The 16,124-nt window shown below is 47.2% G+C and overlaps 1 protein-coding gene across 1 annotated transcript; it reads right to left on the bottom strand.

Annotated features, from left to right (window-relative positions):
- Positions 1-1,708: 1,708 nt before the first annotated feature.
- Positions 1,709-13,157, bottom strand: spon2a (spondin 2a, extracellular matrix protein). Its single transcript, XM_071909739.2, has 6 exons — positions 13,045-13,157; positions 8,382-8,610; positions 5,876-6,096; positions 2,701-2,892; positions 2,074-2,245; positions 1,709-1,896 (listed from the first exon to the last, which is right to left on the bottom strand). The coding sequence occupies exons 2-6, from the start codon at positions 8,608-8,610 to the stop codon at positions 1,709-1,711; spliced, it is 1,002 nt and encodes a 333-aa protein (XP_071765840.1). The 5' UTR covers positions 13,045-13,157.
- Between the last annotated feature and the right edge of the window lie 2,967 nt (positions 13,158-16,124).

Here is a 16,124-nt window from a genome sequence, read left to right as displayed (position 1 = left end):
CATTCAACTCAAGCATTTGGATTTTTATTGTGACTGTCTTTTACAAAAAGAATGGCACAACCTGACCTGGGGCTACACCCCCCCCCCCCCCCTCCTATCCTGTTGACTTTATTTCATTTTCATACAATATCGTTATATATTTAATTATCATACAGCTTCTTTAAAAAAAAAACACACAAACATCTACTTTGACAGTGCAGACAGTTGATTGCCGTCAACTCGTGACGGAATTGTTTATCCACCACAAGGGGGCGCCAGACCGCCACTAACCCCACATTGCAGTGCAAGAGTCCAACAATACATCAATATTTCTAGGAGTATTCTAGTCAGGAGAGTGGTCACTCACAGTCATAACTTTGACCAGTAAAAAGGTGGCATATACATCCTTCTGTTGCCCATCCAAATACCATCAGGTAGGGAAAGTAGCTTGATATCCCATTGTACGCCTGTATCAAGGGCCACCTACCACTGAGTGATGGGTGACAATTTTTGGGATAGATATAATTTTCATCCATTAACATGTAGTACTATGGCATCTTCTATTTTTGTGCATATAAACAGTATAACCTTTTCACACTGTGATATTTATGGCTGTGTATTTTTGCATTTAGGCTGTGAGTTCTTTGGACACGCAAATAAAGAAGTGTCAGTACTGATAAAATTATACTCTGGCATACACAAATAAGTTGATGTCATCATGTATTACTGGAAGCCTCGCAGACACAAATCAAGGATGTTCTTTGGTTTGACAAGAGTTTCAGATTTGGACGTCGCCTTTGCATAACACCATAACACTTTCCAGCTGGAAAAAGAATTGAGAGGCAAAGTAACACAGACCTTTCCTATTTAAAGAAAAACAACACCTCCATATTTATTCATGAGTTATACAAGATCAGATACATCATACAGTATATACAAAATCTCAACATGTCCTACAATATCAAAAGAGATAACAGTACAAATACCTAGCACTTTTTTCATCTAGAAAAACCTGCATCTTTTAAAAACGGGCCAGTTTCCTTACATGGGCTCCCAGCTTAAAGTTAGTCATCAGTTGTTTCTTGTGAAAGGTGATATTTATAAATTGGGCTGTGAGGTTATTTTGAAAGAGCTGCATGTGCCAAGCATGTATAGGTTACCTATGTAAACTAATGCCTCCGTGCCTGCAAAGTTATGTAGTATGTGCAAGGACTTTGGTGTGGAGGGTTGTGTGTGCGTGCATGTGTGTATGTGTGTGTGTGTGTGTGTGTGTGTGTGTGTGTGTGTTGAAGATGTTGTACATTGCTGACTCTGGTCTACCAGATGTGTAGCCGCTAATCATAAATCCATTCTAATACTTACAGGGCTTGGAAGGCACGCGTCTGTCATGCATTTGCCAACATGAATTCTGTATCCTTGACAATTTGTATGAATCACTTTTTACCTTGACACATTTAAAGTGTCACCTGGAACCTGAATAGAGGAACAACAGCACACTCAGTCCTCAGAGTAGAGGAATCCACCCAAAGCAGTGTATTTTCTAATGCACTGGAAAGGTAATGCAGTAGGTCTAAATATCAACACTTTGGCTGTGACAAACACAAAAAAATCCCTTGCAGTATCAAGGGGGACGCTTAAGATGCAGCCACATTTTCTCAGTCCACCAGTAATAAAATGATAGTCCCAGTGTTACATACTGGCTATGTCAGTGGTTGTGTGTTGCGCTGGGTTACTGGCGTTTCAGACAGTTGTGCTGTGTGCATTCAGTCTGTTCCTCCAGCTCGGGGCAGGGGGCGCCAGCGTTCGCCGGCCGCAGGAGGATGTAGCGCGTGCGGTGGCGCACACCGCCCCGGGAGCAGGGGCCCAGACACAAACCCCAGGATGACCAGAGAGACACCTCACAGTCCAGCGGTGTCTCTGGGATGGGGGGATGGAGATGTAAGAAAGAAAACAGTGTGAACATGGAAGTGCATGAGGGCAAAAGGGGAAAACGAGGTAAGTAACATTATAGAGACAAACCTCTGGAGAAACAAGACATGTTTGTATTAGCATTTGTTTGTGCATCTGTATGTGCAGAGAGTCCTGTTGCCTCACCTGAGAAGCGCTGGGGACTGATTGAATTAGGCAGAATATGATTTGACATGGGGGTTTGGCGGGCAGGCGATCTATTCTGCCGCATGATCTTTATGCTGGCGATTGGCGGAAGCTCCTGTAGGCGTGGATAGTAGAAGGAGTTGGCTGGGTGATTGGGCATCTGGGATGTGATCTGAACAAGACAGCAAAGGACAGTCAGACCATCAGTCAAATCATCAGGCGGTCCAGCAGAATCTCTGCAAAGCTCAAATATACAATAGCTCACTTTAAAACAAATAGCATGCTCGAGTGGGCGAGGATAGGTGGTCTATTATGTAAGAGAGGCTCATTTGACTTAAAACACTTCAGGTCAGGCATGCGATCTGCCAAGCCATCACTTAAGTGGGGACAGCTAAGAATGATATCCAGTTCCCACAGCTAACCTATTTAAAGAATAAGACGAGGGCCATCCTCCTTGCCTCCTGTCACTTTTTAGATGGAAGTGAAAGAATGGAATGAATGCATAAATGGATGAATGCATAAATGGATGAATGGGTAAACTGGTCCTTTCAAGGACGAGGCGTAACAAGCGCACCGGCGGCCACAAACCAACGCGCCCCAGCAGCACAGAGGGAAGGGTTGGCTCACCCTCGTGATGTTTTCGGCGGGGCTGGTGGGGAAGTTGGGAGAGGAGAAAGTGAATCCGCTGTCTGTCCCCGCATCATAAGGCTGGAGGTCAAGGGTCAATTCCTGTTTCCACTGGCCGCCTTCGCAAAGGTTGAAGCTGTCCACACCGACGAACCAGTCTGGGCTGGGGATCGCCTTCACCATCAGGGACAGCTGGTGTGCAGGGAGAGAGAGAGAGAGCGAGACAGAGAGAGAGACAGAGAGAGAGAGAGAGAGACAGAGAGAGAGACAGAAATAAGTTCAACATTTATTGTCCTATAAGGGACGTTTGGTTTGCAGTAAAACACTCAATAAGAACATAATGAAAAACAATAAAACACAGTAAGAGCAATAAAACATAAAAGCATAATAAAACACATAACAAACCACCCCAGTATGCATCTATATAGACCAAAATCTCTTGACAGAATACAAGATAATCAATCAACAATCATTAATTTTTATTGTCCCACCAGGGTAATATGCTGTGATCCTGCCTTGCCTGCTGATAGCATCTGGGATAAATGAAGCCCAAGGAGAAAAAGTAAGAGAGTTATCCTGTATTATTTATATCATACTGTCTACTGCATTTGTACTACTGGCTTTACTGGCTTTTTTAAGAAAAACAAGAATTTGATAAGAGCGAAGAGACAAACGATTGCACATACACAAGCAAGAATGACACAGTCCCACACACACACATTTATAAACTGTGTAACTTATAAATGCGGGGGTAGGGTGGGAGGTTGCATGCGTGCGCATGCATGCGCCCACTGGGTTTCCTGTGCAGGGTTGGACTGCGCTCCCTCTCCTGTGTGATGGATGTTTCCTGAGAGCTGATGACCTCATACAGGAAGTGGCCCGGGGGTCAGCGCACGCCGAGGTGGCAGACGCCCAGAAAACAGCACATTTAAAGACCCAGCACCGCCTCCCCCGAGGGGCCCGGTATTTGTGGGCTGAGCTGCTAAGACTCAGGATGGGATAGGATGGGATGGGATGGGTGGACTTGGAAGGCCTCAGATGGCTGGGAGAGGCCGGGCTGGAGTTGGACAGGGTGCTGGGGAGAAGAGTTGGATGAAAGGGTGCTGGAACAGACATCAAACCAGAACATCAGGGTGGAACAGACCGCTGGGGACAGGAGGCAGGTAGTGTCAGCGTGACACATGGGGCCCGTTTCTAGCCTGTGACGCACACTGAGAAAGAGAGACGCCGACTCAGAAGCAGCTCTGTTGCTTTTCGGAATCCTCCACTGATCCCCTCCTTCCTTCCTTCCTTCCACCCTTCCTTCATTCGCTAATATTCCTCCCTCCTCTCGTCTTTTTCAGCCTCCCCTCAAACAGTGGTTTTTCCAAGAAGTCGTCCTGCTATATCCATCGGGGCCACTCAGCGAGGATGTCTGCTGAGGGGAATCTCTCTTCACTGGCTGATCAGTCCATGGTGGTTTGCAATGTAGAGGCTGGTGAGTGTCTCTAGGGCACAGATAGTTACTTAAAGCTCCCATGATCCCTCTCACTCACACTCCATCCCAGCACACCTTCCCCAGAGAAGACCTAGACCTCATGCTACCCAGTCCGGCAGCACAAAGTAGGTTTACACGCAACCGTTGTCCCATTTTCTCTGGTCCCACTAATCTCCCAAAATACTGCGGCTTTAAGAGTAATGCCGGTCGGGCCCGGCATGGTACTTAGTTGTTTGGTGTTATCTGTCTGTTTTGAATTACATGCTTAACAGCAATAGCAGGGGGTTTATGAATATGGAGATAGGAATCATATGTGTTTGGGATTTTTGGGGCATTGCGTATGCATGTTTTGGTTTGTGGGAAAGAGAAAGGGATATGATTGTGTGTGCGTGTGTGGGAGAGAGAAAAAGAGAAAGAGAGAGAAACGGGCTGAGAATGAGAGATTAAGCTGTCAACAGATAAGCAGTGTTTGATCTGTCACTGGCACGTTCTACACAGTCACAGGTCGTCTTCTCCGCCTTACTGCCCGCTGATCTAAAAACAGATGGACCGGTGTAAATGCAGCCGTAGGCGTCACGTATCCAGACGACAAGCTGTTAAGCTGCTGTCCATGACCGGCGCTTACCGAGGATGCCCTCCACCGGGGTTGTTTATGATTTGAAGCGCCCACAGGTTCAGGCAGTGGAATAACCAATAAAGCAATGTAGGTCACCAGACATTCAGGCAGGCACGCTCCTATTTCTAAAACCTCCAGTCAGTACCCACCCTTCCTCCTCACCTCCATCTCGTTCCCTCGTTCCCCTCTCCCTTTCATCCATCAAAACAAACAAACACAAGAGGCAAACTTAATTTCCACTTTCTGGTGTCCATACCAACATGGCTTTCCAAAGTGCCATGCCTCATTCCCAGCTCCAACCCTTTCCCTTGTTTATTAATAATAATACACTTTATTTATATATCACCTTTCAAAAAATTGTTACAAAGTGCTTCACAAAAAGATAAAAGTATAGACTACAGAGTTACAGAGTTTTGGGGCGCTGACGGCAAAAGCCCGGTCACATTTACATGCTAACTGGGACGTAAGCCTTTGCTCCGAATTTAGCCCAAGCCTCAGGCATAAAGCCCAGCCCTGACCTTTGCTCCCAGCCCAGGCTCGGTCACTGTCCAGTAGTAGACTTACGCCAGTCTCAGCTTGACCTCAGTCCACACTCACTAGCCCACAGCACATAATAAACTCCACGCCACAGCCGTCGCTATAGCCCAGGCCTTGGCTGTGGATACAGTCTTAACTCCAGCCTCAACCCCAGCCCCGGTCCCTGCCTCAGCCTGTAGGTGCATTACTAAACTTCAGCCTGGGCCCCTCTGCGGAGCGCAGAGAGTTCAGTGGGACAGGCTGCAGACAGAGTGCAGACCGCGCAGGACGGATGTGGGCGTTTGTGGCTGCAGGGCTTCAAGAGCTTGGGCTAAACATAGGCTGATTGGATAGTGGAAAGAAGTGGTGAAGTGTTTTGGGTAGGGCGGATGAACGACGTTATGGGGAGGGGAGAGAAGGCCGGGTCACCAGATGACTGGATAGAGAGAGCCAGCGTGTGTGTGTGTGTGTGTGTGTGTGTGTGTGTGTGTGTGTGAGTGCTGGCGTGCATTTGTGAAAGTGCGTTACCTCTACTCAAGTTTTATATGTGTGTGAGTCGTGCCTACCAGTGAGCTCCGCGGCTGCATGAGCAGCTCCGTGGAGCTGTGCCCGATGCCGTTAGGGATGCCGGCCGTTCGGTACATGGCGCCTACCGCACGTCTCTTTCTGGCCTCCTTGGCCTCCTTCACCAGCTCCACCGTCACCCCGAGTTCAGCGAAGCTCTGCACCCCTGCGCTGGCTGGAGCACCCTGCTCCCACAGCCGAAATTGGGCATTATGGGTGACCGCTAAAGGGAGAGAAGAAGCACAAGAGAGAGAGGAGAAAAGACAGTTACCGGAGTGCTAGAGAAAAGACAAGATGCTTATTCACTAGAGTGCATATCAGTGTCAATTAAGTCCCGCAGAACCTCAGGCAGATGGTGAGATCATTTCCACCACAGTATGTATTTCTATGCCTGCCTCCAACTTCCTGTTCTTAAACAGATAATTATGAAGGAATTGTCCTCATGTATGTCTTTGGAGTTATTGCACGGTTATGGTTACATCCTTTCTCCATCTATCACTGATAAAACCACAACACAGGCTGGAGCTGCCAGTGGAGAGGTCAGGATCTCGGAGTCAGCGGCCAGACAGCGGACAAAAAAACTCATTTTGAAACCTCTGTTGATTTTCTTTCTTAAACCTCGGTCCAACTCTACCGTTTGCTTCACATTCTCATATTTAGTTTTGGTTATCTATGAAATCTGTTAGGAATCAAGAGACTGATTTAGGTAAAACTGTTTGTACCGCAATTCCTGGAGCTCCATATTGAAACCCACAGAGCCACTGGCCTGGGACCAGTGGTTTTAAGGGCAGCGTAAGGTTAGCCAGCAACACACTGACAAATGCTCTGATGGTTCTGCCTTACCTCACCTTTCAGAGCTACATACAGACACACATACACAAGCATGCTTTCATACTTAAACACTCCTGACACGTGTATTAACACACACACACACACACACGCACACACACACTGCACCGAGCCACACACACAATGTGCCCAGCGCACTTCACACACTATCTTGTTTCTCCCCAAACTGCCATTACTTATGCGCTTAATTGCATTTCCATCCTAACAGGTTTCCCACAAGCGTCAAGACCCTGAAATTCGATAACACATCACGTTTGAGCCCCACCAAGACGTTAAAGCCCACTTCCCGCCCCTTCTAAATTACTCATGTTTTTTCTTTGGCCCTGACAAACTCCATTCCCCCTTCCCTCCGGCTCTATCCTTGGTCTCCTGCCCCCTGGTCTCCACAACAAAGACATCAGAAACCCACCACAGGCCCCCAAACGCCTCGACAGGTTATGTTTTTCTTTTGCTGTGACAAACTCCATTTTCCTCCAGTCTCCTCTGGTCTCCTACCAGCGCACTGTCAGCCCGCTGAGGCCCCCTGTCCTTGTGTTTTTCTTCTCTCGTGACAAAGCCCATTCCCTGACACCCCCACCCCCCACCCCCCCCCCCCACAGTCCACCGGTGCCCGGCACCCTGGGACATTAAAAGCCGTTAGAGGTGTGCCAGAATCCTCACGGCCTGTCTCTATATGGAGTAAGTAGGCCATCATCCTCTGGCAGGGCGACAGGGCACGGCTGGGAGAGCTGGAAGCCAGACAAAGCCACGGCCGCCACAGACGGTGATGCACGAGAGTAGTCTAACACACACACACACACACACACACACACACATATACTATACAAACATCTGCCATCCATCCCATCCACCATGGCTTGGAAAAGAGAGGGGAGGAGAGGGGCCTGAATCCCTTCCTCTCCTCCCGGCTCTGAGGTAAGCGGTCTGACCCCACCACACCCCGACTATCATCACCCACCTCCATCAGAAAACCTCCTGAAACCTCCACTCCAGTCTTTACCGCCAACACTGCGGTAAACCAGCGGAAAGTGTGGGACAGAGTGTAAGATGGAGAAAAATAGAGAAATATTAAAGATATGGGTGGAAAGAAGTTGGGAGAGAGAGAGCGAGAGAGAGAGAGAGAGAGCTGATGGGGTATCTGCCCTGCTTCATCTGGTACCATTTAGCCTGTCTTTCTTTCTCACTGCTCTCTGCCTCTCACTGCTTTGCTCATTAACATCTCTCACCCCGCGCTGTGGTGTGTGTGTGGATGATGAGGCCCTCCACCTCCGACACATGATGAGGTGGGAACGACCTGGCCAGAGCTGAGGCTGGACCCGTGTCCCCTCCAGAGCCAGACGTGTCCCATCTGCGGTCACCATCACTGTCCCTCGCTCATCTACTGTTCAGCATGGAAACTGTGCATGGGTACAGTGAATTTTGACTGTTCTAATCGCCCAAAGAAAGACTCCATGCGGTTCAAATAATATCCCCCAAATCCTCTCTGCCGTTAGAAATCATCAAGAGCGACTGAACATGAAGAATTCAGCACAGTGGGATCACAAAATGCTCTGCCAATCCAAATCCAGTGGATCGTCAGTTGCTGAGGGTCAAATTTAACACAAGAGGCGGGCTGATTTTGGAATAACCAATCTCCTTCTCTCAAGCAGGCTTTCTCACCTATGAGCTTGGACCACTGGGCGGGGGGGCGGAACAGAGGATACTGCTTGGGGAAGGTCTGTGGGCTCCAGTGACCTGTAAAGACCAGGATGTAGGAAGCGGGACCCCTGGCTGTGCACTCCGTCCCATTGATTGGTCGCACAGGGCCAGCGCAGGTCAGCGAGAGCTTCAGGAGTACGACGACTAGCCGCCGCAGCCAACCGCAGGTCAGGCGCTCCGATGACATCATCTGAAAGAGACGGAGAAAAGGAAAAAAAACAAAAAAAAACGGTTGTAAAAATATTCCTCGCCCCAGGCAGCCATGTACTAAGTTTGCACACACTGCTAAGTGGGCAGGTTCCCCCCACAAACACTGACAATAATGTGTGTAAAAATTTACTGCCCCTGCCCCTGAGCTTTCTCCAAACTAATGAAACGTGTGGTGCACATTAAAGTCGCGCTGCACAGACACTGGTGTCCCAAAAGTGCTTTGGCACTAACATAATCTTTGTCCTTTGGCAAGCAAATGGAACTCAAAGGGATCTTAGTGCGAACGCTTAGGAAACCAAGCCCAGACAATAGAGGAAAGTCAGCATAAGGTGGGAAATTCCGCGTCCCTGCCCTGATACCACGACAGATCCATTTTATCTATGTTTAGAGACCGAGGCTTATTGAACCCACCGACCCTCCAGCCCTCCATTGACAATCCCTCCTATTCCCCCGGGCCGGGCTGAAGGTGTTGGTCCAGAGCCCATCTGTGGCTAAACTGCATAACCGTTAACATTCATCACTGTCACGGTAATGTCTGGTACAGAAGCCACCCTTAAATAAAACAACATGGATGACATCCCTAAGGATAGATGCAGATCCTGTCTGCTCGGCTCAGCTGACCTCACCGACTGACCATCCACTGACCGCCGGCTGCTGAGTCAGACTCACACTGTGTGTGTGTGAGAGAGAGAGAGAGAGAGAGAGAGAGAAGGCGGGGGCACGTGCATAATGATTGCTCAAAACACATTTTTGTTTACGTGCATCACATGTAAAGCTGAAGGTAGCAGAGCAGAGCAGCACTGGATGTAAAATGCATGCAGTGTGTGTGTATGGGCTGATCCATTCTTGTGTTTTTCTTCCTTTGTGCCTAAATTCAGTCTCTGCTCTCCGACACTGTAACTGTCAGCGGGTGTTAGTGGATTTTTTTTTTAAGACGCTTCAGGAGATGAGTGTAAATCAGTCTCTTCTCTGTGCCAGTCCTCTCTGAACACACATCCGCCCCTCTGCCCTCCTCCGCCCATATTCTCATCCCGCCGCTGCTCCCCAGCCCTGCTGCCGCGACTCACCACCCCGTTTATGGGGATGGCAGAATTAAAATAACAGAACAACAGCCTGACAACCTATTCTCAGTAAGCCTCAGTATGTGTGTATGTGTGTGTGTGCATGTGTGTGTGTGTGTGTGTGTGCTGCAACAAGTCATTTAATCTAGAATTGAGTTTTAAAATCTCTCTTCAAATTATAATCTTAAAATTTCACTGGTTTCTAAAGAATATGAAATTTTAATCAAGTGATAATATCTTGAAGTCGAGTGATTTGCCCTTAATTCAAGATGCTGTCACTTTTCTCAAGAAAATTATTGAAATGACAAAACTACACTGGAAACAAGTGAAATTGATTGATGAATCACCCCCATTGGCAGATTTTGGACCAGACAAATAAGATTTCAAGACTTGAGACTTAATATTAAGTTACTTTTTAACATTTTTTGCAGTGTGTGTGTGTGTGTGCATATTACTGAAAGGGAGAGTGATGTTTCGAAGCTGCAGCATGGTGTGACGTTTCTATGGGTTACCATATACCATAACTGAGACTCCAAGCAGCTGCAGAATGCAGACAGTTAAATTTGGGCAAGTCGGCCAGCACACAAACACACGCGTGTGCGCGCACACACACCCAACGCACATAACACTCATATCTTACTGCACATTGTCCCTGAAGTCTATTTCCAGAGGTCAGATAGTGTTACTCTTCTAATATAGCTGCAAAACTCCAACTCTGCCATTTTTCTGACCGCAGCCTTATATGTCATTGGGCATGTTATCCATTCCCCGTCTCCCCTAAACTTATATTAACCACTGCAAAGTTTAACAGCCAGCCATAAAAATACCTTGAGTATGGAGACACACAGAGCCCAGCTTTGATCTCACTGCTCAGCCATCCGATCATCTCACTGGCTGCAACTGTGCTGCAGCGCAGGAGGCAGAGAGGGTTTGGGATGCATAACATCTCTCCTCCAGAAAGTCACCTTTTTTGGAATCAGGGGATGAAAGTCTTATTTTCATCGCATTTTTGAACTTACTCACTGGTTTTTTGGATGAGTTGCATGGGCCCTGGGTTCATGAAACTTATTCAGTTCACCAAGGACCACAACTGGAGCTACAAGGTTTTCACATTAGTATGTGATCCTCCAGTACTATCGTCCTGTCTGCACTGCCCTGCCCTGCCCACTATGTTCAGTATAGAAAAGGAGGTCAGCTCAGTCATAGGCTATTAAAGAAAGATGAAACTATTTTCTGTGTCATTTCATAATGGGAATTGCACAGCAAGGGGTAAAATACTGAACATGAATGAAAAAGGGTTTTCTCACAAATTATTTGCGTCCAATATGAGCTCTCCAATGGGCCACATAAAGACCATGAATCAGGGACAAGAAGATGACCTTAGTCCACTGAGACTTTGACTCAGCGGACCCTTACACCTTCCCTCTGAACTTGTCCCACTGACACCGTCCTAACACAGTGAAGAGACATTTCTAGCATTCCCACACTGACACACTGAACTTCATCAGTCAACACTCACAAGGAGCTAAAGAAAAGCACATCGCCGCATGGACACGTGTGTGGACATAGATAATCATAATAACAATAAACTTTATTTAGATTTGTATTTATTTATACTGTATATTAATACACAGACTGTTAGATGAATTCCTTTCCATTGTTTCAACATTATAACATCAGTCAACCAGGCATGCATGACTGCGTATACACACATGCACACACATATACACACAGAGCAGACTTATTCTCATCAGTCGACATACACACACACACACACACACACACACACTTATTCTGTTTAATCGACATAAACACAGACGCACATATATACGCACACACCACAGACCTATTTTCATCAGTCAAGATAGAAACACACTCTCTCTCACACACACACACACACACACACACTTATTCTCATCAGTCGACAAAGACACAGACACACACGCAGCAGTTTTCTGTCTTTCTCTCAGGCACAAGACACAATAAAACGAGGGGATGTGGCGTGGTGCCAAGTGTGGAGGCTGCAGCCCTGTGGGCACCTCCACTATGTAATTACATCGGACTCACGCAGGGATAATACACACATTCACCTAAGCTCATATACACAGGCACGCAGGCATACGTGCACAAACACACATGCACAGACACAGATTTGTGTGCACAGCGGGAGATAAGTTCAATTTTAACAAGGGGATGGTGGGGAGGTAATTTGCTGTTTTTTCCTAAGATTTTCTCTAAAATCTATTGTTGATGGGGGCGAGGGGGGGGGGGGGGGTTCACTAGTATGTGCTGAGGAAGGAGATGCCATTCACTCTCATTCACTGTCACTCTCCCTCAAATTGCCCTCTTTACACACCCTCCTATAGACTCTTTTATGATGTGCACATACATGCTCTTTCTCTTTCTCACACACATAGAGACATACACACACACACACACACACACACACACACACACACACACACATATGGTCAATGCGTCACAAAAAGAGGTCAGACACCTTTGGCTGTTTCCCTCGGGTGAGGGGAAACCACGGCAGTGTAGGCAGCGGTTCAGAGAGAGAGGGAAGAGAGAAGGAGAGAGCTGTGCAGATCACTGCTACCTTGGTCTGCCTGAAGCAGTTACCCAGAGCCACAGCATTGTTCTTTTTACACCGGTGTGGTCAGCAGAAAGACCAGAGAGGAAGGACAGTGGCAGTCCTCATGCTTGGTCACCATGGAGACATGCATTACTGTATACTGTACACACATAAAGATGCATAGGTGAAGCTACATATCACTGCTGTCAGGTGAAAACCCTGAACCTCCAAAATGTCGACTTTTCAGGAACTAAGAAAAAACAGGCTTTTCCTTACCTTGATGACAATGCATTCTTGACATTATCCAATGAGTTTTAAAGGGTTTTATAAGCCCAGAAGGTCAGAGAATGTTTTCAACCCATGTAATCCTTCACTTGAAATGAAAACATGAAAATCACCTACATTGGAGTTGCAAGGTTTTCACATGACAACAGCAGTATGTGCAAATATATGCAAAACTCTCTACGGATGCAGTTGTTTCACTGTATAATGTTAATGCCAACAAATTCATATTCAGGTATGTGGGTGAGATCAGTCAGAACAGGAATCCCCATTAGAAATGAGTGGGATCCTGACAAAAAAGGATTATTGCTGCATGAATACATACATGGTGTATGAATTCACTTAAAGGTATCTTCTTAGCCAAAAGCACTGCCAAGCAAGCTCCCTGGATCTCATATATCTACAAAAGCATGCATGCATAAAAGCACATTCGCACTCTTTCAGATTCCCACCCACGGAGAATGAATGGAGCTCTTCTCGGTGTGTGTCCTACCTGTGTTGGATCAGTCAGGCAGTGACAGAGAGGAGTTGCAGCAGGATTGCACTGTTGGGACCTCAGGGAGTATAGCGCTCCACTCACTCACTCACTCACTCACTCACTCACTCGCTCGCTCGCTCGCTCGCTCTTCTCTCCTCCTCTCTGCTGCCACAGGCCGTCTGGTACAACCGTGTGAAACCTTATCAGCCTTTATCCCCTCTATCCCTCACTCTTCTCTCGCTCTCTCTCTCTCTCTCTCTCTCCAAATTTCTCTCTCTCCCTCCCTCCTCCCTCTCATTGTATCCCCTTGTATTACCCTCCTCTCTCTCTCTCTCTCTCTTTCTCCCTCTCTCTCCTCCCCTCCTCTTTTCTCCCCCTACCTTTCCTTGTATGGAAAGGCAGTTAACAACCTCCCTCCTCTCCTACAGTATCTGTCCTTTTCTCTCTCTCTCTCTCTCTCTCTCCCTTTCTCTCTCTTCTTGTGTACACACACACTCTAGTCTTTCAGTGGCTGTGTAAACTCAGCAACCTCGGTTCACATTGCTGACAAGGTAATCAACACCACATTGGCCTCTTTTAACATACGCCACTCAGCACTGGACTCCTGGTGTATTTTCTTACTCCGGTGCTTCAGCTCATGCCGTCAGACTTCAGAGGTGTAGAGTTGCTGAATAATGACATGCCAGTAGAATAGAAGGAGAAATGAGAAATAGGGCTCACGGACAGACATGCAACCTGGATAACTCACCAAATGACGCGTGGAGTCTGGACAGAAGCGCGGGCTATCTTTTATTCCCGCAATCAATTTACTGATTGGACAGTTGCGGAGAATCAAAAGCTTTTGAACGCTAACCCTGCGTTCTCCCTTCAGACAGCTCTTCCGTCCCGTGGCAGATCCAGCTGTGATCTCAGCCGAGGAACCCCTTTTCCTCAGGTCAGAGAAGGAGAGAGGGTGTGTGTGTGTGTGTGTGTGTGTGTGTGATGTGTGGTCACCAGTTCCCACAGCTGGTACACACATGGACAACCAGGGAGGTTTCTGTTACTGGTCCACCACTCACTGATCAACGTGTCAGAGTCTCAGAGTAGAGGAGCGAGAGGGTGTGTGTGTGTGCGTGTGTGTGTGTGTTTGTGTGTGTGTCTGTTAAAACTCCTTAGACCTTTTTTTTTTTAATTTCCTGATTATTATCCATTGCCATGATGTAACAAAGCAGTCGTCAGATGGCCTCTAGGTGGGATGAATATGAATATGTGTAATATATGGAACATTTCACTCACTCTCACACACGCACACACACACACACACACATAAGTGGCCCCAATTGAAGAGGTATGTCATTGTGAAATACAGGCTGTGGCCTGTCCAGAACAGACCCTGCTAGCCCTTAGATCTGCACTGTCAACCCAGCCAGAGACGACCTGGCTAGGATTAGCCAAAGCTAAGAGACGCTTTGGCTGTGGGAAGACGAAGGAGCAAAGAGATTTAAACTGACTAGGCCACGTCACTGTATGGCCCAGCTGTTAACCTTCCAGGAATGAGGAGAGACGAGGAGGAGCAGATGGAGGAAGAGGGGGAGGAGAAGTGGAGTTAGAGATGGATAGAGCAACGGTTTGGTCTTTGTGTCCCGTAGTCATGAACAATCAAACAGACAAACAATCAAACCTTCCCTCCGTCCGCCTCTGCCTTCATCCCTCTCCATCTCTCCTCCTCCCTCGTCTGTCTCCCGCTCCCCACTGTTCCTCACTCTTTCCATCTCCTCTGCTCGTTTATCCTTCCTCTACCTGTCTCTCTGCGGAACATTCTGCCTCCGTCTTTCTCTCGGCACTGGGTTTTAATGTCGCTACCTATCTATCCGTCTATCTGTCTGTCTGTCTTTGTGTGTGTGTGTGTGTGTGTGCAGCTGAAAGTAGGTTACGGGAAAAACCCAGACTTCCCCTCGGCTGCCCGCTGATTAATGACAGCAAGCTCGGCGTCCAGATTGACTCACGTTGGCCTCGGTGAACCGTCATTCACACAGGCACAAGTACACAGGTGTCAATTCAAATGGTGTGTGAGTACGCACACATTTGAATTGAAAACATACACAGTGCTTTAATTCACTCGCACTGATGCAGACACAAACATGTGGACAAACAAACACACACACACACACACACACACATATGCTCGCAAACCTGTGCGGGAATTGATGATTACCTAGGCCTGGTCTGGCTCTGAGTCACTAGAATAGACACATTCATGGTGCATACACACACACACATTAAATTACAGGTTGCCTGGCTGACGCAAATCTCTAAGATAGCTGGACATTTTCTTCCTGTCAGTCACGTGCTCACGTCAATGTTAAACTGGCCAAGTGAGTGAAGCAATGAGAGGAAAACCATGAGCTGAGCAGCATGTTGGGCTGCTGCCACGCGAGCTCCAGCGGGAGTCTCAGCTTCACCCCCTCCAACCATCCAGACACCCTCCAGAGGGACACTGGAGAGGCTGGAGGGATAACATTCACTGTGTATTGTGTTGCCATATTAGGGGGGGAAAGGATGGGAAGGCTGACTGGATGTAGCAAATAATTAGAGATTGTTTGTTAATGTCTTTGTTTAATGTGTTTGATGTGTTTCCCCTTCTACTCTAAAAAAACCCCCCAAAAAAACCCAATTCTGATTCTACAAATGCTACTTATTCTTATTAAAGGCTTAAGCTGATGAAGACTGTGATATACGGTTGGCTTGACTACTGTTGACAAAATGCACTTATTGTAAGTCGCTTTGGACGTAGAAATAAAATGACATAATGTAATGTAATGTTAAACCGTATCGCTGGTTGAATACAAAAGACGCACGGCGAAATCTTAGCCACACAAAACAAAGCTGGTGTAATCTGAGGTGATGCAACATCTGACTCATCCAGCGGCTGGATTCATTTTTTATTCCACAGAGGACCGAAGGTAAATATTTGTCCAACTGTCTTTGGGTTGGTAGTACAATCCCTTCAAGTGGGATAGGCCATCTCTCTAAGCTCTCACTCTCTCTCTCTCTCACACACACACGCACACACACACACACACATCCTGACCTCGTCTCGTGTCAAACTACTCTCT

The sequence above is a fragment of the Centroberyx gerrardi genome, chromosome 16 (assembly GCF_048128805.1).
Source record: "Centroberyx gerrardi isolate f3 chromosome 16, fCenGer3.hap1.cur.20231027, whole genome shotgun sequence".
Classification (NCBI taxonomy): domain Eukaryota; kingdom Metazoa; phylum Chordata; class Actinopteri; order Beryciformes; family Berycidae; genus Centroberyx; species Centroberyx gerrardi.
Note: the sequence above shows the minus strand (reverse complement) of the source record. Positions and strands in the feature narration are given on the sequence as shown.